The following is a 20,605-nucleotide window of genomic DNA, read 5'->3' as shown; positions in this document are numbered from 1 at the left end:
AGTTGTGGAGCATTTCACCTGTCAGGTAATGTGGTGATAACTCCCCTCCCCACCTGAGATTCATCGAAATGTACTGATTTAGAGCCTGTCTGGGAAATAAATCAGAGGGACAAAATGAGGAGGTGGGATGCATTAGGGGCTTTTCATGAGGCTTTGAGGCAAGTGTGCACTCAGAGTCAGGGTCTGGCTGGGAGCACTGCAAGGGTCCAGGCAGCCTTGGCTCTGTGCTGAGCAGGACTTTCCAATCTGAATTTCAGCATGTCTGTGGGGTTTACCAAATACAGGATATTAATTTGAAGGTGCTTTAGGACTGTAGTCAGGGATGCTTTGAAGAGAAATAACTCACCTGCCCTTGCTGTGTTGGTATCTCACCAGTGCCCACACTTTGCCCTCAAAATGGGGGGGAAATCCCCATTTCCTCCCCCTTTGGAAGGAGCCAGGAGCCCTTGGCAGGTGGGATTTGCCTCCCTAGAGCTGGTAACAGGTGCCCCTGGCACGGCTGGGCTGATCTCAGCCTCTGTTCGGAAACCCTGCAGTCGGCCCTGCCATAACCACATTAAGGTATTTCCTTAATTCCATTTACTAAGTATGCAGGATTCTAATTCTCTCTTTTCCTTCTCTCTTAATTTGCCTAATGAGCAAAACAAATAAATGAAATTATGAAAGAGATGCCCGTGTGTCCTTCTGGAGAGGCTGGTGTCCAGCTCTGGAGGATGCTCTGGCCCTTCCTGTGCTGGTGCCTGGCTGTGGCCAGGCAGAGCCCCTGGTACCTGCCAGGTGCCCGCTCAGGGGGTGAGCACAGCACTGGGACCCTTGGTTAGGTGGTCAGTGCTGGAGCTGTGTGTGTCCTGTGGTGCCAGGGAGAGGCGAGTGTGGGGAGCTGCCCAGTGACCCCAGTGCCCACCCTCACTGGTCTGGGCTGTCCCCAGTGCCCGTCCTGGCTGCCCTGGGCTGTCCCCAGTGCCCATCCTCACTGGTCTGGGTTGTCCCCAGTGCCCGTCCTGGCTGCCCTGGGCCCCTGCTGTGCCCCAGGCTTTGCATCACTCGCACCCTCGGTGCCAGCTGGGGACTGGGTCACTGACGGGATCCCCCAGGGCAGCACCCTGGTGCGCACACAAAGACATCCTGATCCTCCTCCTGATTCGTTTATCACCCCCTGGGGGCAGTCGGTTTGGGAAATGGGCCGGGCCTTGGCCCCAGCGCTGATGGAGGGCTGAATCATCGGCGTCTGTGGTTGGACTTTAACACAACACTCAGAGCACAGCCCCGTTCCAAGCAGGCGTTGGGGATGGGCTTGTTTTGCTCTCCCGGAACTGCAGGAGCAGTTCCAGCAGTTTGGCCCCAAAGAAGCAGCCAGCATGTGACAGAGGAACATGTTGTTAAGTTGGGTGATTTTATAATACTTAGAATATGATGCTATGGCAACCCACTACAAATCCCAGATCAAATCAAATTATTTGTGCGCATCCCTGTAACTTTAATCTTTTCGAAGCCGTGTCTGTTTTATGCCTTTGAGGCCACTGTGCAGCTGAGTGCAATCAGGCAGAGCTCAGGGTTCAAAGCAAGGAGAGCAGGGGATGAGTGGTTTGCTCCAGATCAGGCTGTGCTTTAGTGTCCTAGAAAGTCAAAGAGCAAATAAGGAAAATCTGTCATCCTCGGCGTTTTTCAGCAGTAGAGGTTGTGGAGAGCAGAAGGGAAAGGAGCCTGATGTATGGGTGGGCAGGACAGGAATTCTGCTATTGCCCCACACTGCTCCAAGTAATTTCTTGCACTGAAAAACTGGAAGATGCCAGGAGTTCAAATGAGGTGTATCAATGTAAATTTAACCCGCTGTGACATGAAAAAGAGAGAAAGATTTATTTTGGTTTAATGTGAAACATCAGTTTGGTAATGTGAAGCATCAGTTCTGGATTCACGTTTGGACACAGTGCCATGGGTGTTTCCCCCAGGGCTCTGGCCAAGTCTGTGCTCCTGGCACAGCCCAGGTGGAGCCGTGGCTGTGAGGATGATGATGCTGCTGGTGCCACTTTGCCTTCTCAGCATCCCTGCTCCCTCCTTTCTGCCTTCCCACCTCATCCCCTCAGCATCTCCATGCACAGGGCCCTGCTGGGGAGGGGCTGCAGGCGCCGCAGTTCCCCGTGATCGTCACCTGCTGTCACCAGCACGGGGGCTGGGCAGGAGGGAGGGGAGGGGAGGGCAGAGGTGGGGCTGGTGGCAAGGGCAGGTGTTGGCAGAGCTCAGAACCCCTGGCAGGAGCTGGGTGCCCTGCAGACCCCCGCAGGGGTCGGGATCGGGATCGGGGTCGGGTTCGGTGCCGGCGCTGCGCTCAGCGGAGCCATCCCGGGGCGCGCTGCCATGGGAACCAAACCTCGTTACCGAGAGATAAACAGTTGGACATTTTGGCCCGGTTTCTGCAGGACTAACCTGGCAGGGACACGAGGAAACTAAATTAAATCTCAGATTTTCTGCCTCCCGGAGGAGCATCTGGCAGCGGCGCTGCGTGCTGGCGTGGCTGCCTGCCCGGGCGCCGCCGGGAGACAGCATGGGAGCTGCGCTCAGGACAGGCTGAGCCTGCTTTCCCAAAGCTCAGGGGCTTTTGAGGGGAGCTGTCTTGACGGCTCCGTGCCACAGGGGCTGACTTCTGCTTTCCTGGGGTCTTGCATCTTCGTGGTGGCTCTTGGTACTTCCAAGTCTGGTGCCAGGTGCTGTGTTGGCAAAGGGGCCCTCAGCTGGGTGCCTGCAAACCCGTGCTGGGGTGTCCCTGGGTGTCCCCGAGCCTCCTTTGCTGCCGCCGGGCTCTGGGCTCAGGTGGGGATGGGCTGTCATGGAAACCCAGCCCTGCTGTCCCTGCAGCAGCAGCACACACGAGGACTCGCAGCCCACCCTGGGCAGGGGCTCTTCTGGTGGCTTCTGTCACCCCCTGGCACTGCCTGCCGGGCTTTTGCTCAGATTCCAGATGTTCTGCACAGGCCGCGGCTCTGCCAGGGAGATAAGCCGTGTCTGCCCTTCGCCGCTGACGTGCCCTTTTTGCCTCCGCAGGAAGCAGGAGCTGCTGAGCAGCGCGGATGTGCCGGTGCAGGAGCGGCCGCTGTCCCCGCCGCTCACGGCCCCGCCGACCATGAAGGTGAGCGCGGTGCTGCAGGTGTGAGCCGCCCTCCAGCGCGGCGGGGCTGTGCGGGAGCGGCTGAGGGGGCTCTGGAGCCGAGCCCGCTCCGCCAGCCCCTCCCCGGCCCGGCTCCGCTCCCGTTACACGGCGCGGGGCTGCTGAGCTGCCTTGCCTTGCCTTGCCTTGCCTTGCCTTGCTCCGTGTCACCACGAGGCACACACCGTGTCCCGTGTCCCTCCCACGGGGCCGGGCATCCCGTCCGAGCCTTCACACCTTGATCTGTGCATCCCAGGGCACCTGCCCTGCACAGCCTCACCTGCTTCCTGCCCAACCTGTTCCGGGCGCTTTGCCTCCCGGGGAGCCGCCCTGAAATATCAGGACAGCCTCTGGCTCGGGGAAACATTAACAACGGGAGGTGTGGGGCTGGGCAGAGATGTGGGGCCAGGCAGGGGTGTGGGGCTGGCAGGGGTGTAGGTTTAGGCAGGGATGAAGGGTCAGGCAGGGGTGTGGGGCCGGGCAGGGGTGTGGGGCCAGGCAGGGGTGTGGGGCTGGCAGGGGTGTAGGTTTAGGCAGGGATGAAGGGTCAGGCAGGGGTGTGGGGCCGGGCAGGGGTGTGGGGCTGGCAGGGCTGTGGGGCTGGGCAGGGGTGTGGGGCCAGGCAGGGGTGTGGGGCTGGCAGGGGTGTAGGTTTAGGCAGGGATGAAGGGCCAGGCAGGGGTGTGGGGCTGGCAGGGGTGTGGGGCTGGCAGGGCTGTGGGGCTGGGCAGGGGTGTGGGGCTGGCAGGGGTGTGGGGCTGGGGCCCAGCCCTTGCAGGGTGCCCGTGAGCAGGTCTGGCTCTGTTTGGGTGATGCCAGGAAGGCAGTGGGTTTCTCCCAGGGCTGGCTGGTGGATGCTCTGGCACACGGGGCAGAGTGCAGGGGAGAGGTGCTGGCACAGCTCTGGCTGCTGCCCTCCATTCGTGGCAGCCCCACCTGGTGCAGGGTTTTGTTTCTGCTCCTTTGTGGCCCAGCAGAGCTGGCTCTGAGTGAGCACAGCTCTCTGAGGGGCACGCACTGCTGCATGCCCTGCACTGGGGCATTTTCTGTGGGACTCACTGGAGCCTGGGGCCACCCTGGGGTCAACTCTGGCTGCTGCTAGGACCTGAAACTACCCAAGAACGTTTGTACCTGGAGACAAACAGGATTCAAACCCAGCTCAAACTAAGGAAAAGACTTTTTAAAGAGCATCCAGCTGTGGGCACAGAGCTGTCTGAGCCTGGGGTTTTTGCTTTTGACTCCCAAAGGGGCAGTAGGTGAGGACAGGCTTGGTCTAAAGCTGGAAACAGCCAGGGCTGTGTCCAAGCCACACCTGTGCTGGCAGCCACAGGCTGCTCATGATGCAAAACCGACCTTTGCTCACCACAAATATGAAAGGAAAAAAATCTCTCTCAGACTTTTCTTTTCCTTTGATTTTAATTTCTTCATCCCATCCTCTGTTATATCCTCTTTTTTGTCTTTTGAGAAATTCAGTCTATTCTAAGACCTCACTAAAAGTCACCCCCCATGCCTTTCCTCTTACCATGACCCCTTGTTTTTTTTGCCCCAAGTCATCCTTGTGTCTCCTTCAAGCCGGGATGGATGGATGGATGGATGGATGGATGGATGGATGGATGGATGGATGGATGGATGGATGGATGGAGGATGGAGGATGGGAGCTGCTGACCCCGCTTTCCCCTCTGCCCCGGGCTGGCAGCGCTGGGCTGGGAGTGCAGCCGGGCTGGAGGAAGGGACGGGACGGGGCGGGGGTGCCCCGCCTCCAGCAAAACCACTCAGGGTTCCCTGGGAGTGCCGCATCTACAGCCAGAGTTTGGCTGGGACATTTATTGGTGTGTAGCTGGGGCAGGCAGAGCTGGGGCAGGGATCGGGACCGTCCTGCTCGGAGCAGCTCCGGGGAGCACAGCAGGAGCGACCCCCGGGGCAACACAGGTAGATCGGGGGAAAAGGGGGTACCTGAGCTTCCTGTGGCCGAGGCAGAGCCCACGCAGGTCCTGGCAGGGACCTCTGGAGGGGTGAGGGTGCTGTGCCCGCTGGGGTGGGTCTCTCTCCTGAGCCCCTCTCTCCAAGAGCTGCTCACCCAGGTGTGGTGGCTGCAGCTCCTGTCCCCGGGCCCTCGCTCTGGGGCCAGGAGCAGAGACAGGGATTCTAATTGGAGCAGCTGAATAATCTCTTTATTTCCTTTGGCACATGGGGATTAACCCTGCAGTGGCAGCCCAGCACTGCTCCAGCTTCACCAATGCTGCTGTGATTCATTATTCAAGACCCCTGATCAAACCATGCACAAATCTCAGCTTTTGTGGGGGTCCAGGGCACCTGCAGCAATGATGCTGAGCTGCAGGTTGGGCTGGATGGCAGCTCCTGGTGCCACATTCAGGGGGCAGATGGGTGCTCAGGGCAGGGATCCTGTGTTCCTGCTGTAGTGTGCCTGGGACTGGCTCACCAGTAGATTTCCTTCTTTTCTTTTCAGTCAGCAGAATTCTTCGAAATGCTGGAAAAAATGCAGGTGAGCAGCAGTGTGCATGCCAGTAAAGTCTGCCCACAGAGCCCTGAGGGCAGGGCCTAGAGCAGTGCTGGGAGGTGGGCTCTGTTCTGGGACAGCCTCCAGCACTGCTCTGCAACCACTCTCGTGTTGGGGAACTGACCCCTGTCTTGGCAAAAGCATTACCACATTATTACTGCGTTATTTGATGCATTTGTTTTGTTCCAAACAGGCACCAAAACTGGAGGAGCAGAAGTCTGGAGGCCAGAAACACAAGGTTGGTTGATTTTTATTTCTTGAGTGGATCTTTTCAAGTGTCCCCCCCTTCTCAGAGGTTTAATGTGATCACCAGAGACAGTCAGTGACAGGGCTGGAAAGGATTTAGGTGTAATCTAAGAAGAAGGCACTGACTGGAGGGCAGGGATGGGAGCATGGTGCCTGTAAATCCCTAATCCAGCCCAGACTGGTGCATTTCAGCTTCCAGCTGTGCAGCAGGGTTGGGGTTTGCCCTGCACTGAGGAGCTGCAGCAGAGGAACTCCCACTGGCAGGACTTTGCAGACCAGGGAGCAGCAGGTGCTGCAGGCACTCCCTGGGTTGTGGCAGGGCTGGGGTTTCAAGGGACAGCTGCTGGGGAGCAGATGGTCATAGCTGGTGTTTTGGTTCCTTTTTCCAGGAGGACTACATCCCATACCCCAGCATCGACGAGGTGGGTGCCCTGGACTCCTTCTGGTGAATGCCCCTCCAAAATTGCTGATGGCAGAGGAACTGGGGGGATTCTGTTTCTGAGAGGAGCTGCATAGAGCATGTTCCATGTTCCCCCTCCCTGCCTTTGTGGTTTTTGGCTTTTCCTCAGGAGCATGTGCCCTCTCCTGTAACAGAGGTTTCAGAAGGGTTGTCCCTCCTGTGCCAGGGCTGGGGGGTCACACATGGGGCAGTGAGCTCTGTCCCCCCAGCCCTGCCCTGCCTGACCCCTCGTGTCCCTGCAGATCCTGGAGAAGGGCAGCCCATACCCGCTGATCATCCTGCCCCAGTTTGGGGGATACTGGATAGAGGACCCAGAAAACCTTGGCACGCCCACCTCATCTGACAGCAGCATCTGTGAGGAGGAGGAGGAGAGCCTGAGCCCCAGCAGCTACGGCTACAGGCTGGAGTGCAAGGGGGAGGCCAGAGCCTACCGCAAGCACTTCCTGGGGAAGGTGGGTGCCTCAAACTGGCACCTTTGGCTAAAAACCCCATCTGTGAGCAAAACGGGCAAGTTTTACAGTGTCCCTCTCTGCAAGGAGTGGAGGCACCATGTCCCAGCGTGGCAGTGATGGCCACGAGCCCCTGGCCCTGCAGGTGTCCTGTGACCCCAGGGGGGACACTGGCTCTGAGCCCCTGGCCCTGTGTGGCCCCTGCCCTTCTGCCCAGCCAGGGGTGAGGTGTGTGGGTGCTGGGAGGGTGTTGGGGTGCCAGGGTGTCCAGACAGTGTCCTTGCCATGGGTGAGTTGCTTCCCAGCTGCTAACGTGCAGTTTTCTATTTTTAGGATCATTTAAATTTCTACTGTACAGCCAGCAGCCTCGGCAATCTGATCCTTTCTGTGAAGTGTGAGGAGACAGATGGCACGGAATATTTAAGGGTTATACTCAGGTATGGGGAAAAAAGCTCTGTTTAACAAAATATTCCATATTTGGGAGTCCCTGGTTGTGTTTCTGCAGCAAGTGCTGCTGGAGCTGGGCTGGCAGGGGTGAGGGGTCCAGCTGGGATGGAGGCAGTGGCAGCATCCCTGTGTCTCTGCCTAAACCTGATAATGAACGTGAGACTTTGATCTGTTGCTAAACCTGCTGGAACTGAATGTAAACCTCTGTGTGTTTAATCCTCCCTGGGATAACAGCAGTCACGTCCCTCTATAAGCTGACAGGACCCAGCATGTCTGAGCCATTGTGTCATTTCCCCCCAGACTATGAATATTTGAAGAGCTGCAGAGACAAGAAGACAAACTGAGCCTTTGCTCACTAACCCCACAAACACAGCACAACAGGGTTTCCCAACAGTGGGTGTTGCTTTGCTGTAGACTCTGAATCTGTCTGCTCATTGTTGTTCCCTTGCTAGGTCCAAAGTGAAGACATTGCATGAAAAGATTCCACTGGCAGGATTCAGCAAACTCCCGAGTATCCCCCAGATTGCAAAGGTGAGACCCCTGGCTTAGCTGAACACGAGGCAGAGCCTGTGCCAGTGCACAGCAGGCAGTGCTGGGCAGTGCTGGGATGTGCTGGGCAGTGCTGGGCAGTGCTGGGCAGTGCTGGGATGTGCTGGGCAGTGCTGGAATGTGCTGGGCAGTGCTGGGATGTGCTGGGATGTGCTGGGCAGTGTGGAGATGAGCTGGGCAGTGCTGGGCAGTGCTGGGCAGTGCTGGGCAGTGTTGGGCAGTGCTGGGATGTGCTGGGATGTGCTGGGCAGTGCTGGGCAGTGCTGGGCAGTGTGGGGATGAGCTGGGCAGTGCTGGGCAGTGCTGGGCAGTGCTGGGCAGTGTTGGGCAGTGCTGGGATGTGATGGGCAGTGTTAGGATGTGCTGGGCAGTGTTGGGCAGTGTTGGGCAGTGCTGGGCTGGGTTGGGCAGTGCTGAGCAGTGCTGGGCAGTGTTGGGCAGTGCTGAGCAGTGCTGGGCAGTGTTGGGCAGTGCTGGGATGTGATGGGCAGTGCTGAGATGTGATGGGCAGTGTGGGGATGTGCTGTTGGTTCCCTGCTGATGCCAGGCAAGGAGAGGAATTGTCACTCATTTGACATGGAGAGACCTGGGGCTTGGCTCACTGCAGCCTCAGCCAGGCCATGGGGCACCCCAATGAGAGGGTGTGGAGTGGGGAGCTCCTCCTCTGGAGGCTCTATTTGGCTTCTGTATAAGACATGAAGTTTGGCCCAGGACCTGGCACTGACTGCCCTTTCCCTTGCCCACAGGCCTTCTGTGACGATGCCTCTGGGCTGAAGTTCAACCCTGTTCTCTACCCCAAGGTGAGGTAACCTGGTCGTGTGCTCTGCAGGGACTGAGAACCACACCCAGGGCCACTGCTGAAAACCTTTCAGCCTAATTATGTGTGAATTTGGCTCCTTTCCCCCTTCCCTCCCCTGGTGCTGCCCAGCTGCAGTCTGGTGGGCTCTCCTCACCCCCACCACGGATCTTTTGGCCATCACATTTTGAACCACCAGATGAAGCAACTGGCATTTTTCTTTCCTGCAGGCATCCCAGATGATAGTGTCTTATGATGAGCATGAGGTCAACAACACGTTCAAGTTTGGTGTGATCTATCAGAAGTTCAGGCAGGTGAGTTGTCCCCACGCTGCTTTTGTGGGGCACGTCCCTGTCACCACAGATCCCCCAGCACAGACCCAGCTCTGGCACTAATTCTGCAGCACCTCGTGTCCCTGGGTGTCCTCACTGTGCTTCTCATTGCTCGGGTGTTTTCCCCACTCATTTAAAAATTACGAGATACAAAAGTCTCGGGGTGGAAACCAGCCCACAGGCTGCTGCAGGGAAAAGCGGATGTGAAAATGGATTTTAGCAGGCGTGGTATTTTAATCAGATATAAGTTTAGACAGCTAAACAGCTATGTTTGTCTGGAGGGACTGTGGGGTTTCTGAAAATGCTGTCATTAGCAGGGGAGCTCTGGATGGGGAGTGCAGAGCTCAGACTCAATTACTCCAACAGGCACTAATTATCTTACATACTGCATTTTGGGATGGATTGAGTGACTCATGCAGGAATGTAATTAGGGTCTCATTGTTTTGAAATACAGCAAGAGCGAGATGCTGAGGGATTTTTCAGCACAGGATTCACTTCTGGTTTGGTATTTCCCAGATATTATCCTGAGGTCCTTGAGGAGAGGCTCTCAGCAGCTGTTGTGGGTGCTGGGCAGGCTGTGACAGCCTGGATGGGCTGGGGGCTGCTGGCCAGTGTGGTGGCCAGCTGGGGCAGAGGTGGGGAGCAGCCTGTGGCTGGAACAGGGCAGGAAACTGGGGCTGTCAGCAGATGCACCCTGTGCTTTGCAGACACAGGAGGAGGAGCTGTTTGGCAATAATGAAGAGAGCACTGCCTTCAAGAACTTCCTGAGTTTTCTGGGAGACACCATAACTCTGCAGGACTTCAAAGGGTAAGTTAGATAAAAAGGCTGATTTTACAAATACCTTAACAAGAGACCATGTCATATGTAAAAATATCTACGTGTGAGAACAGAAGTCATCTCGCTTACGAGCGGGATGTGCGGAGCAGAAGCAAATATAGCTTTGGCTTGTTTTTCAAAGCTGGGGGAGTTAAAAAAAAAAATTGAGCTGCCAAGAGAGAAAAACTTCTTTTCCTGCAGCTTTGAGGTTGTGATAAAATCTGGCTATATTCAGGCATGGGGGGAAGGAAGTCTGTGGAAATGTGCCGTGCCCGGTGTCGCAGCTCAGCCACGGGCACCTCTGGGTGGTCACTGCAGAGAGCCCAGGGCTGGGGAGGGCTGGGGAAGGCTGGGGAGGGCACAGCTGGTGCCCCTGGCAGTGGCCAGCCCTGGCTGTGGCCAGCCTTGGCTGTGTCCAGCCCTGCTCTATGGCCAGCCCTGGCAGTGTCCAGCCCTGCTCTGTGTCCAGCCCTGCTCTATGTCCAGCCCTGCTGTGTGTCCACCCCTGCTGTGTGTCCAGCCCTGCTCTGTGTCCACCCCTGCTCTGTGTCCACCCCTGCTCTGTGGCCAGCCCTGTGTCCAGCCCTGTGTCCAGCCCTGCTCTGTGTCCACCCCTGCTCTGTGTCCACCCCTGCTCTGTGGCCAGCCCTGTGTCCAGCCCTGTGTCCAGCCCTGCTCTGTGTCCACCCCTGCTCTGTGGCCAGCCTGTGTTTCAGGCAGGCAGCGATGCCGTTACAGCCCATGACGCACGAAGAACAAGAACAAATGGTTTGTTCTTTGCCATTTGCTGGCTGCTAGATAAAGATAAATGAGCTGGGCTGTTCCCCCAGCCTGTCCCTGACAGCCACGGTGCTCCCTGTGCAGCTTTCAGTTGGTCTCTCGTGGTTTCTCTGCAGTTTCCGAGGAGGCCTGGATGTCAGCCACGGGCAGACGGGAGCGGAGTCGGTGTACACGGTGTTCAGGGACAGGGAGATCATGTTCCACGTCTCCACCAAGCTGCCTTTTACCGAGGGAGACACGCAGCAAGTAAGAGAAGGAGGTGGCTGGCACAGCAGGCTGAGTGGGGATGCCCTGGCGCTGGGAGGGCTCCCAGCCTGCAGCACAGAGCCCCTGGTTTCCCTGACCCAACGCTGCCCCTCTGGCCTCAGCTCCAGAGGAAGAGGCACATTGGCAATGACATCGTGGCCATCATCTTCCAAGAGGAGAACACGCCCTTTGTGCCAGACATGATCGCCTCCAACTTCCTGCACGCCTACATCGTGGTGCAGGTGGAGAAGCCCGAGGGGGACAGCACACTGTACAAGGTGAGGGCAGCCCCCCACCCACCAGCTCTGCCCCAGCCCCTCCTGGCAAGAGCAGGCAGTGACAGGACAGGGCAATGGCAAAAGGCAAAAGGCAGGCTTGGTTTAGACATTAGGGGGAAATGCTGCCCTGTGAGGTGGTGAGCCCTGCACAGGCTGCCCAGGGCACTCAGACTGTGCTCAGGGGTGCAGGCAGTGTTAGTCCTGCTGGGACTGGTACCTGTGTGCTGAGCACACACAGGTGCACACAGGTGTGTTATGTGTGCACTATTGCATAATGTGTGTGTACATCAGTGCATAAAATGCATGTGTGTAGAACAGCTCATTTGTTAGAGTTTTGTTGGTCCTCAGGGTCTGAATGTGCCTTGGAGCAGTCTGACACATCACACTGCCATCCTGCTGCACCCTGACAAACGTGTCCCTTGCCTCCTCAGGTATCAGTCACAGCCAGGGAAGATGTCCCCTCCTTTGGTCCACCCCTGCCGAGCCCACCAGTGTTCCAGAAGGTAGGAGCTGGGAGGGAAGCATGTTCCAAGCTGTAAAAAAATGTAGATGTGCATGTCCGAGATGTTTCCATGGCTTGGGGAAAACAGGACTCCTGGAACTGATCTGCATTAGTTTTGGCATTACTTGAGCAAGGCAGCACAGTGGCTCTGGGGCTGGGGCACCTGTGTTATGCAGGTGAGCACCTCAAACCCATCTGGAGGGGCTGCTGGTGCTGTGAGCTCGGGTTTGGGGTTGGTGCAGCTGTGGCACCAGAGACACAGAGAGTCTGGAAGTGGGGAGTGTTCTGCCCCTGGTTGTCTCCCTGCAGAGCCCTGAGTTCAGGGAGTTCCTGCTGACCAAGCTCATCAATGCTGAGAACGCCTGCTGCAAGTCTGACAAGTTTGCCAAGTTGGAGGTAACACTGCCCCCATGTCCCTGCCAGAGCAGGGCTGGGGACTCAGAGCCACCTCTCCCTGTTGTGCTGGGTCAGTGCTGGTGGGGACGGGGGCAGGGTGACCATGGGCAGGGCATGGTGACCATGGGGAGGGCATGGTGACCCCAGTGGGGACACTGCCCTGCAGGAGGGCATGGTGACCGTGGGCAGGGCAGGGTGACCAGGGGGAGGGCAGGGTGACCACAGGCAGGGCAGGGTGACCCTGGTGGGGACACTGCCCTACAGGAGGGCATGGTGACCATGGGCAGGGCAGGGTGGCCAGGGGGAGGGCAGGGTGACCATGGGGAGGGCATGGTGACCCTGGTGGGGACACTGCCCTACAGGAGGGCATGGTGACTGTGGGCAGGGCACTGCCCTGTCCAGGAGGAGCTGTGTCAGGGGTCACTGCTTCTCTGGAGCCTGGCTCAGCCCCTGGTGTGCCCTGCAGGACCGGACACGGGCTGCCCTGCTGGACAACCTGCACGACGAGCTGCACGGGCACACGCAGACCATGCTGGGGCTGGGGCCCGAGGAGGACAAGCTGGAGAACGGGGGGCATGGAGGCTTCCTGGAGTCCTTCAAGGTAAAGCCTGCCCTTGCCCACAGCAGAGCTAAAAGGCACCTCTGGGGCTGGCAGAGACAAGAGGTGTCCCCGAGGGGAGGGGGCAGGAGGAGGGGACTGGGGCCAGCACTGCCTGCTCAGCCTGCCAGGTGCCCAAGCTGGTCCCAGGGGCAGCAAGCATGAGCTGGCACTGTCACATTGTTGGTGAGTGTTCACTCTGGAGTGACTTATCCAGAGCTCCTGAGCACCTCTCCACCAGTGCTGCAGCATTTCTTGTGTGCCCAGAGGGGTCTCAGTCCAGGCTCTGCTGTGGCAGGACTTGTCCTGCTCCTGTTCTGGCTGTCCCTGCTGGGATCAGGAGGGTGCCTGGGGCAGACACGGGTGGGACATGCTGGTCGTGTTCAAACAGAGAAGGAAAGAAAGGCCCTGGGTGTGTGTGGGGGGAAGTGGAGCTGAGTGTGCCAGGGACACTGGGTGAGTGTGGGGGGAAGCAGGGGATGTGGGCTGGAGGAAAAGGCATGGGTGACGTGCTCTGGAGCAAACTCTGGGCAGCCCCTGGCTGCAGGGGCAGTGACTGGCTGGGACATCCCTCGAGAGGGAGGCTTTGAGCCATTCCAGGTGTCTGTGCTGTGGAGGGGCTGGCACTGGGTGTGCCAGTCTGGGCAGGGGTGTCCTGGCTGTGACTGTGCTGGAGCAGCCCCTGCAGTTATCTCAGGCACGGTTGTTTCTATGGCACAGAGAGGTGAGGCTGGCGAGTGAGTCACCTCATCCTGTCCCAGGAAGATGGGCAGGGCAGGAGGGTGCCCCCAGACCCCAGTGCAGGGGCTCAGCTGTGTCTGCTCCGGGGTGGGACATGCAGGGATGGAGCTGCTGTGCTCATAATTCACACAGGGTCCCAGGCCGAGGTCGGGCAGGGTGCTGTGGCACACTGGGTGTGTGTGGGGCACACACCATGCTCTCTTGGCCCTGCAGGGAGTGCTGAGGTGGGAGGTGAGCCCCTTGCCCCGTGCTGGTCACCTGGGGGCCGTGCTGCTGGGCTGCCTGCTGGCCCACCTGCTGCCCCGAGCCCTGCCCGAGTGACGGGGCACCCGAGGGGCAGGAGGGCTGGCACCTGCTCCCCGCTGCACCCTGTGCCCTGCACCTGGACCCAGCCCCAGCCCCCTGCCAGGGACCAGTCCCAGAGGTGAGCTCAGTTCTGCTGGGCTCTGAGGGCTGAGGCGCCTTTGCCTCCTCCAGGGGAAGGAGCCCTGCCCAGGGCTGGGTGCTGGGGAGGCTCACAGAGTCCAGCAGCTGCAGGTGTGAGTGCCTGTGGCAGCTGCTGTGAGAAGGGTCACTCTCACCTGAGAAAGCATCACGTGTATGAATTGCTGCTGACCCCAATAAATTCGGTCTGATGGACTCTTGCTTGATGTTCATTATTGGGTGGGCACGAGGGGCTGTTGGGGCTGTGCTCTTCAGCACTGGGGGCTTGGTGAGAGCTCAGGGCTGCAGATTCCTCTTACCCTGGTGTGGATCCACCTGTGGCTCCAGCAAACCTGCATGCTGCCATGGTTATTTACTCTTTGTCCAGGGGCTGGAGGAGCAGCAGCTGTGGCTGAGGGGATAGCTGGGGAGACAGTGGAGGAGGTGGCTGCTGTGAAGAGTGAGGGAAGGGGAGAAGGGAAGGTCAGAGTGAGCAGGGAGAGCCTGTGGCTGCACTGCTCACCTCCAGTGCCTTCCAGAGCTGGAGAGCAAACCAGGAGCCACAGCAGCAGTTCAGGCTGAGTGTATTGTCAGGCAGTAGCTTGCTGAAGAACAGCAGCATCTCTGTGGCTGTGCAGCCTGCAGCTCAGGGGCTGTTTTGGGGCAGGCTGAAGAGGTGCAAGAGAGGCAGGAGAGGATCTCTGAGTGCAGGGAGAATTGTGAGAGGCGTGCACACACCTGGCCTGTGGCTTGGCTGTGGTCTGGGCTTGGGGCCTGTGTCTGCATCTCCTGGTCCCAGAGGAATCACAGGGCAGCGGGGGGCAATGTGATGCTGTGGTGGCTGCGGGGGTCCCCAGGGGCCCCTGCATGGCTCTGCCAGCAGCGTGCTGCTGTCGGGGTGTGCTTGCTCTGGGGAGTCGTGGGGAGGGCAGGGGCGTGGGTGGGCTGCCCTGCTGGTGGTGATGCCCTGCTGTCCCTGTGCACAGAGAGCCATCCGGGTGCGCAGCCACTCCATGGAGACCATGGTGGGCAGCCAGAAGAGGCACCACGGGGGCATCCCCGGCAGCCTGAGCGGGGGCATCGCGCACAGCAGCGGCGAGCTCACCAAGAGCACCTTCTCGGTGAGCCTGCCCCGCCCTGCTCCGCCCTGCCCCTGCCCCACCCTGCCCTGCCCCGCCCCTGCCCCGCCCTGCCCCGCCCCTGCTCCTGTCTCACCCCGCCTCTGCCACGCCCTGCCCTGCCCTGCTCTGCCCTGCCCCTGCCCTGCCCCACCCCACCCTGCCCCTGCCCCTGCCCCACCCCACCCTGCCCCGCCCCTGCCACGCCCTGCCCTGCCCCTGCCCCCGCCCTGCCCCACCCTGCCCCTGCCCCACCCTACCCCGCCCTGCCCCGCCCCACCCCACCCTGCCCTGCTCCGCCCTGCCCCGACCTGCCCTGCCCCGCCCTGCCCTGCCCCGCCCTGCCCCACCCTGCCCTGCCCCTACCCTGCTCCTGCCCTGCCCTGCTCCTGCCCTGCCCCGCCCTTCCCTGCCCTGCCCCGCCCTGCCCTGCCCCTGGCCCTGCACTGCCCCTGCCCCGCTCCACCCCTGCCCTCTGGCCGTGTGTCCCTGTGTCCCTGTGTCCCTGTGTCCATGTGTCCCTGTGTCCATGTGTCCCACTGTCCCTGTGTCCCTCTGTTCATGTGTCCATGTGTCCCACTGTCCCTGTGTCCCTTGTCTCTTCCCCTCCCCACTCCTCACAGCCCACAGGTCACTGCTGATGCAGCCTGGCTGTCACCTGCATGGGCAGCAAGGGTAAGGCTGGGGGGGAAATTGAGCAGGCTGTGAGTTTGGATGCCTTGTTCAAGTTGGGCTCATTTTGTGTGAGAACTAGGTAAAAGCCTCCTGGGGTTTTGGTCCCATGGTGAAAGGAGACAGAAGATAAATTCTGGCTTTATGTGGTTTTGGATGTGCAGGCAGCGCAGCTCCTCGCAGATGTTTGGTGTCTGAGCTGCCAGGAGAGCTGTGCCCTCAAACCCGGCTGTCCTCTGCTTCCAGCCCCCTGTCCCAGCTGCAGCTGCCAAGAACCAGTCCAGGAGCCCCATCAAGCGCCGCTCAGGGCTGTTCCCTCGGCTGCACACGACCTCAGAGAGCCAGGCCGAGAGCAGGACGAGGTGGTGAGTGTGTGCCGCTGGCTCTGGAGCACCCTCCATGAACCCTCACAGCTTATATTTTACTGGGCAGTGCAATCTGACCATCCTTTTTAAGTCTCTTGCATAACCCGTGCAACCTGTCCCTTTGTGCCCCAGTGACAGCGTTTCTGGAGCCCAGAAGACACCAGATTTAGGACATTCCTCCCAAGAGATGAAATCTGAAACCTCGTCCAACCCCAGCTCCCCTGAAATATGCCCCAACAAAGACAGGTGAGCCAGGAGGAGCCCCCTCCTCTTCCACCACAGCTCAACAGACATCAAGGAATTTGCCAAGGAAAACCATATCTGAATTTGACCGTAAATAAGTTTGATATTAAGAGAGGGAAGATTCTGGTGAGCACAGTTCCTTTTTGGTCCTTCCAAAGAAGAGCAGAGAGCAGCGTTTGTCCTGCCCAAACTCCCAGGGCGCAGGAGGCTGTGCCCATCCCTCCCAGAGTCAGCCGGACCTGGGCGCCCCCAGAGCTCCCCCCCGCCTGCTGTGGCTGTGTGCTGAGCACCCCAAAGGCTATGCACTCCTGCGGGGAGTGCCGAGGGTCCCTGTCCCTGTCAGCCCCCGGGGACCCTGCCCTGGTGACAGCCCCCGCCCTTCCTTCCGTCCGCCTCTCCCCAGGCCGTTTCTCAAGCTGAAAGAGAACGGGCGCTCGAACATCTCCCGTTCCTCCTCCAGCACCAGCAGCTTCAGCAGCACGGCGGGGGAGAGCGAGACCCTGGAGGAGTACGACAGCCTGGTGGGTGCCGGAGCCCCCCCGAGCCCCCCGAGCCCCCGAGCCGGCTCTGCGGGGGCAGCCCCCAGGGCATCTCGCCGCTGGCAGGAGGGGCTGCCCCACTCGGTGTGGGGAGGAGGGTGGGTGTGCTGGGGGGACACCAGGGCCAGGATGGGCAGAACTGGGAGAGGCTGGTGCAAGCTGCCACTGCCCAGGGAGGGTGTTTGAGGTCCCCCCCAAAGCAAGAGCCCAAAGCTGCGGTTCTGACAGCCCGGGAGCCTCGGGGTGCCCTGGGGCTGCCCCGTGTGCCCAGGCGGGTGGGCAGCAGGTAGGGCAGGGGCGCTGCAGGCTGGGGCAGGCTGGCTGCAGGAAAGCCATTGCTCTGTGTGTGTGTGTGTGTGAGCAGGGGAGCCAGCCCTCCACGGCGTCACCCTTCAGGCAGGACGTGTTTGTGTACAGCGCCAGCCCCGGCAGCGACAGCCCCGGCCCGGGACAGGCCACCCCTGTCATCATGAGCAGGAGCCCCACAGGTGGGGACAGGCACTGCCACCTCTCCTGCAGCCCCCCGAGCCCTGGGCCCTGCAGGGGTGGGCTGGGATGGAGCTGTGCCTCTGGGCTGGGATGGAGCTGTGGCTCTGGGATGGGGCTGTGCCTCTGGGCTGGGATGGAGCTGTGGCTCTGGGATGGGGCTGTGGCTTTGGGATGGGTCTGTGGCTTTGGGATGGGTCTGTGGCTTTGGGATGGGGCTGTGGCTCTGGGATGGGTCTGTGGCTCTGGGATGGGATGGATCTGTGGCTTTGGGATGGGTCTGTGGCTCTGGGATGGGTCTGTGGCTTTGGGATGGGGCTGTGGCTCTGGGATGGGTCTGTGGCTCTGGGGTGGAGCTGTGCTCACCCTGGCAGGACAGGCACCCTCGGGTGTGGGGCAGCCCCATGCTGGTAGAACGTTCTGGAGACACAGCCCCACAAGCTCTAGTTCTGTGCTTGCATGGGGAATTTGTTTCCTCCCTCAATCAGAGTGCAGAGCTGGCTCTTGCTGTGCCTTTTTCCCCCTGTCTCCCCTGACAGTGTGCAGTAGTCCTGGAAACTCTTGTCTCCAGAGGCTGAGCCATGACTCACAATTATTTAATCAACAAGCAGCTTCCCGTGGTCCTGGCTCCAATCCTGTGCTGCCAACCAGCACCAGCTCCATCCCTGTCAGTGGGTGATTTCCACACTGAGGTGCAGCTCAAGGAATGCTGGCCTGTCCTGGGGTGACAGTGCAGTGACACAGGGGTGGCCCTGCTCACACATCCTGATTCCTCGAGCACAGGGAGCCACAAGGCACCAGCAGCCACGTGAGACACTGTCAGCTGAGGAGCTGAAACAGCCAGGAGGCACAAACAGACCCAAACAGCTCTGAAACTGGAGTAGTGCAGGCAAAATGGGGCCACGGAGTGCAGGCACCCACAGGTCCTCCTCCTGAATTAATTCATGATTTTCTGAACCCTTAAACCAGCCCCTTTTAATGCTTGAAGTGTTTATTTTGTATTTTTCCTGCCAAGAACATGAAAATCCACCCATACATTATATGGATCAGTCATTCTTTGTAGACTTTTCAGTGGCATTTCCAGGAGAAGTGAAATGTAATTAAGCCTCAATTTGTTCCATGGCAAACACTGAACATACAGCTTTTGCTAAACATTCAGCCAAGGCAGACTAAATACTGGTAGCACTCCTGAGAGCCCATTGAAGTGCCTGTCTGGGCCAGTGCAGCCAGCACTGCAGCAAACATTTCTGCTCACAGTTTATAATTTTGGTTCTTTCTTTGTCCTCCCCCTCCAGCAGATGTAAAGAACAGGAACTCTCCAAGGTCCAACCTGAAGTTTCGTTTTGACAAGCTCAGCCACGGCAGCTCCAGCATGGTGGGTGCCCAAACAGGGTCTGGGGGTGCTGTGCTCTCATCCCCCTGCCCAAACAGGGGTCTGGGGGTGCTGTGCTCTCATCTCCCTGCCCAATCAGGGTCTGGGGGTGCTGTGCTCTCATCCCCCTGCCCAAACAGGGTCTGGGGGTGCTGTGCTCTCATCCCCCTGCCCAAACAGGGTCTGGGGGTGCTGTGCTCTCATCCCCCTGCCCAAACAGGAGTCTGGGGGTGCTGTGCTCTCATCCCCCTGCCCAAACAGGGGTCTGGGGGTGCTGTGCTCTCATCCCCCTGCCCAGCACGGGCTCTGGGCTCTGGGGCCCCTGAGGGAGGAAAGAGAAGGGGTTTTGTGATTTGTTTGCAAACCCAGACCATGTTCTGTTTTTGACACAGAGCCACTAGCAGGAGGGAGCCATGAGCTTGCAGGTGAGTGTTGATCTGCTCTGTTTGCTGCTCAAAGCCTCTCTGGGGCTGCCTGTGTTCAGCCACCCACAGCTGCTCACACTCTGGTATTGCCTGTGGGACCCATGCTGTACCCTGGGGCATTAAATGCTGCTGTAGGTGGGAGAGGGAGAGGCAGGGTTGGTGACAGGTCTGCCCCAGCAGTGCTGCTCTGCAGCTCCCCAGCCCTGCAGCTGCACTTTTCCCAGTTAACCTTTAACAGACACTGGTGCCCATCTCTACAACTGCTGCTGCTCTGGGCCCTGGGGTGGAAGGGCAGTGCATTACCCATTCCCAAAATCCAGGGGGAAATGGAAGATTCACGAGATGGATTTCATGGGCAGAGGTAAAGGGAGCTCAGTGGGATTTACCTGGGGTCTGTTCCATGAAATTAAGGTGTCATTAGGAAGACCCAAGCTAAGCAGAAGAGCCCATGGAACCTGAAATGAGAGAAATGTACATTTCTGAAAGCATGGGTCTCAAAAAGCTGGGATTTTCACCCATCACTGAGTTTCCTTCTCCTTTCTCTTGGGGGAAATCACTTCAGCTGCCTGCCTGGGACAGGTGCTCCAGCCCCTCAGGGGTGGGACCTTTCTTCTCCCACACTCCTGACACTTTCACCCTTTTCTTCTTTGCACAGAACGTTTCAACAAAGGGAAGAACCTGCAGCACCCCAGGGACCCGGCCTGGGCAGCGAGGTGCTGCTGCTGCAGCCCTGTCCCCAGGGACAGCCACCCTCCCCTGTGCCCCTGCCCAGCACTCTGCAGGAGGGGCTGTGCCTCTGCCTGTGCTGCACACTCCTGGCCAGGCCACGTCCCCTCCTGCTGCTGGGCTGCTCACCTGTGCTTGCCCAGGTGTGCTGGGCACTGTCCTTCCCTGTCCCTGGGCTGCCTGGCAGCTCCTTTGGGCAGAGGGGCAGCAGGAGAGACCTCTGCAAGTTCAGGTCCCTCCGTGCTTTATTTGCAGTTATCAGTGGGAAGCTGGTTTGTGTTTGTTTTTTGGAGGGTGGGGGGGTCAGGCCAAAGTTTGTGTTAGTGGCTCTGGGGCAATCTGCAATTGTTTGCTGTTCTCTTCTCTGGGACAATGGGGCAAAACCTCCCTGGGGGAGTCCTGGGCTGCTCTCCCTGGAGGGGGTTCTGCAGTGTCTCTAGGATGCCCCAGTTCCTACCTACCCCCAAAACCCCTGACTCCAAACCTGCTCAGTTCCTGCACGAGAGGCAGGTGAGTGACTGGCCCAGGCACTGGGGCTGGGCCTGCAGCCAGCCCACCCTCCCTGGCAGGATCCTGCTCCCTGCTCTGTCCCTGCCTGGCACTGGCACAGGTGACCCAAAGCCAGGGCTGTGTCACAGCTCTGGCCTCCCTGAGCTCTGCAGGGCATTGCCCTGGTGCCTCTGCTTTGCCCTGTGCTTGGATCACCAGGTGAGCCAATGCTCAAACCCCAGGGGTTTGTGAGGCATCAGGCTGCTCCAGCCCTTGCAGAGTCTGTCCTGCTGCTTTTGGGCAGGCTCTGGTTATCCTGAAAGCATTAGAGATTCTGCAAGGTAACTTCCCCATAATGCCCTTTCCCAGAAAATACCTCTCTCAACATGCCAAGAAATCCTTTTGCTCCTTTGTGGAACTTCACGTGGAGTTTCCTGTCCATAAATTTCA

At 59.0% G+C, this 20,605-nt stretch overlaps 1 protein-coding gene across 10 annotated transcripts in view; it reads left to right on the top strand.

Annotated features, from left to right (window-relative positions):
• The window catches only part of RAP1GAP2 (RAP1 GTPase activating protein 2), a 51,015-nt gene extending 32,074 nt beyond the window's left edge, over positions 1-18,941 (top strand). For 5 of the 10 annotated variants that reach the window (XM_079325344.1, XM_079325351.1, XM_079325353.1 and 2 more), the window contains 22 exons: positions 3,040-3,124; positions 5,610-5,645; positions 5,854-5,898; positions 6,296-6,328; positions 6,609-6,818; positions 7,149-7,252; positions 7,715-7,793; positions 8,558-8,611; positions 8,838-8,921; positions 9,647-9,747; positions 10,653-10,782; positions 10,905-11,060; positions 11,492-11,563; positions 11,872-11,958; positions 12,425-12,559; positions 14,707-14,841; positions 15,757-15,875; positions 16,008-16,121; positions 16,522-16,639; positions 17,022-17,145; positions 18,439-18,518; positions 18,908-18,941. In XM_079325344.1, the coding sequence (XP_079181470.1) occupies positions 3,040-3,124; positions 5,610-5,645; positions 5,854-5,898; positions 6,296-6,328; positions 6,609-6,818; positions 7,149-7,252; positions 7,715-7,793; positions 8,558-8,611; positions 8,838-8,921; positions 9,647-9,747; positions 10,653-10,782; positions 10,905-11,060; positions 11,492-11,563; positions 11,872-11,958; positions 12,425-12,559; positions 14,707-14,841; positions 15,757-15,875; positions 16,008-16,121; positions 16,522-16,639; positions 17,022-17,145; positions 18,439-18,518; positions 18,908-18,916 (2,110 nt within the window). In that variant the 3' untranslated portion in view covers positions 18,917-18,941. The remainder of the gene's footprint in view (positions 1-3,039; positions 3,125-5,609; positions 5,646-5,853; positions 5,899-6,295; positions 6,329-6,608; positions 6,819-7,148; positions 7,253-7,714; positions 7,794-8,557; positions 8,612-8,837; positions 8,922-9,646; positions 9,748-10,652; positions 10,783-10,904; positions 11,061-11,491; positions 11,564-11,871; positions 11,959-12,424; positions 12,560-14,706; positions 14,842-15,756; positions 15,876-16,007; positions 16,122-16,521; positions 16,640-17,021; positions 17,146-18,438; positions 18,519-18,907) is intronic. The other 5 variants (XM_079325346.1, XM_079325352.1, XM_079325350.1 and 2 more) reach the window with 3 other exon arrangements.
• The last annotated feature ends 1,664 nt before the right edge of the window (positions 18,942-20,605 follow it).

This window comes from Erithacus rubecula, assembly GCF_903797595.1.
Source record: "Erithacus rubecula genome assembly, chromosome: 22".
Taxonomy (NCBI): domain Eukaryota; kingdom Metazoa; phylum Chordata; class Aves; order Passeriformes; family Muscicapidae; genus Erithacus; species Erithacus rubecula.
This window is presented reverse-complemented; position numbering and strand designations above follow the sequence as displayed.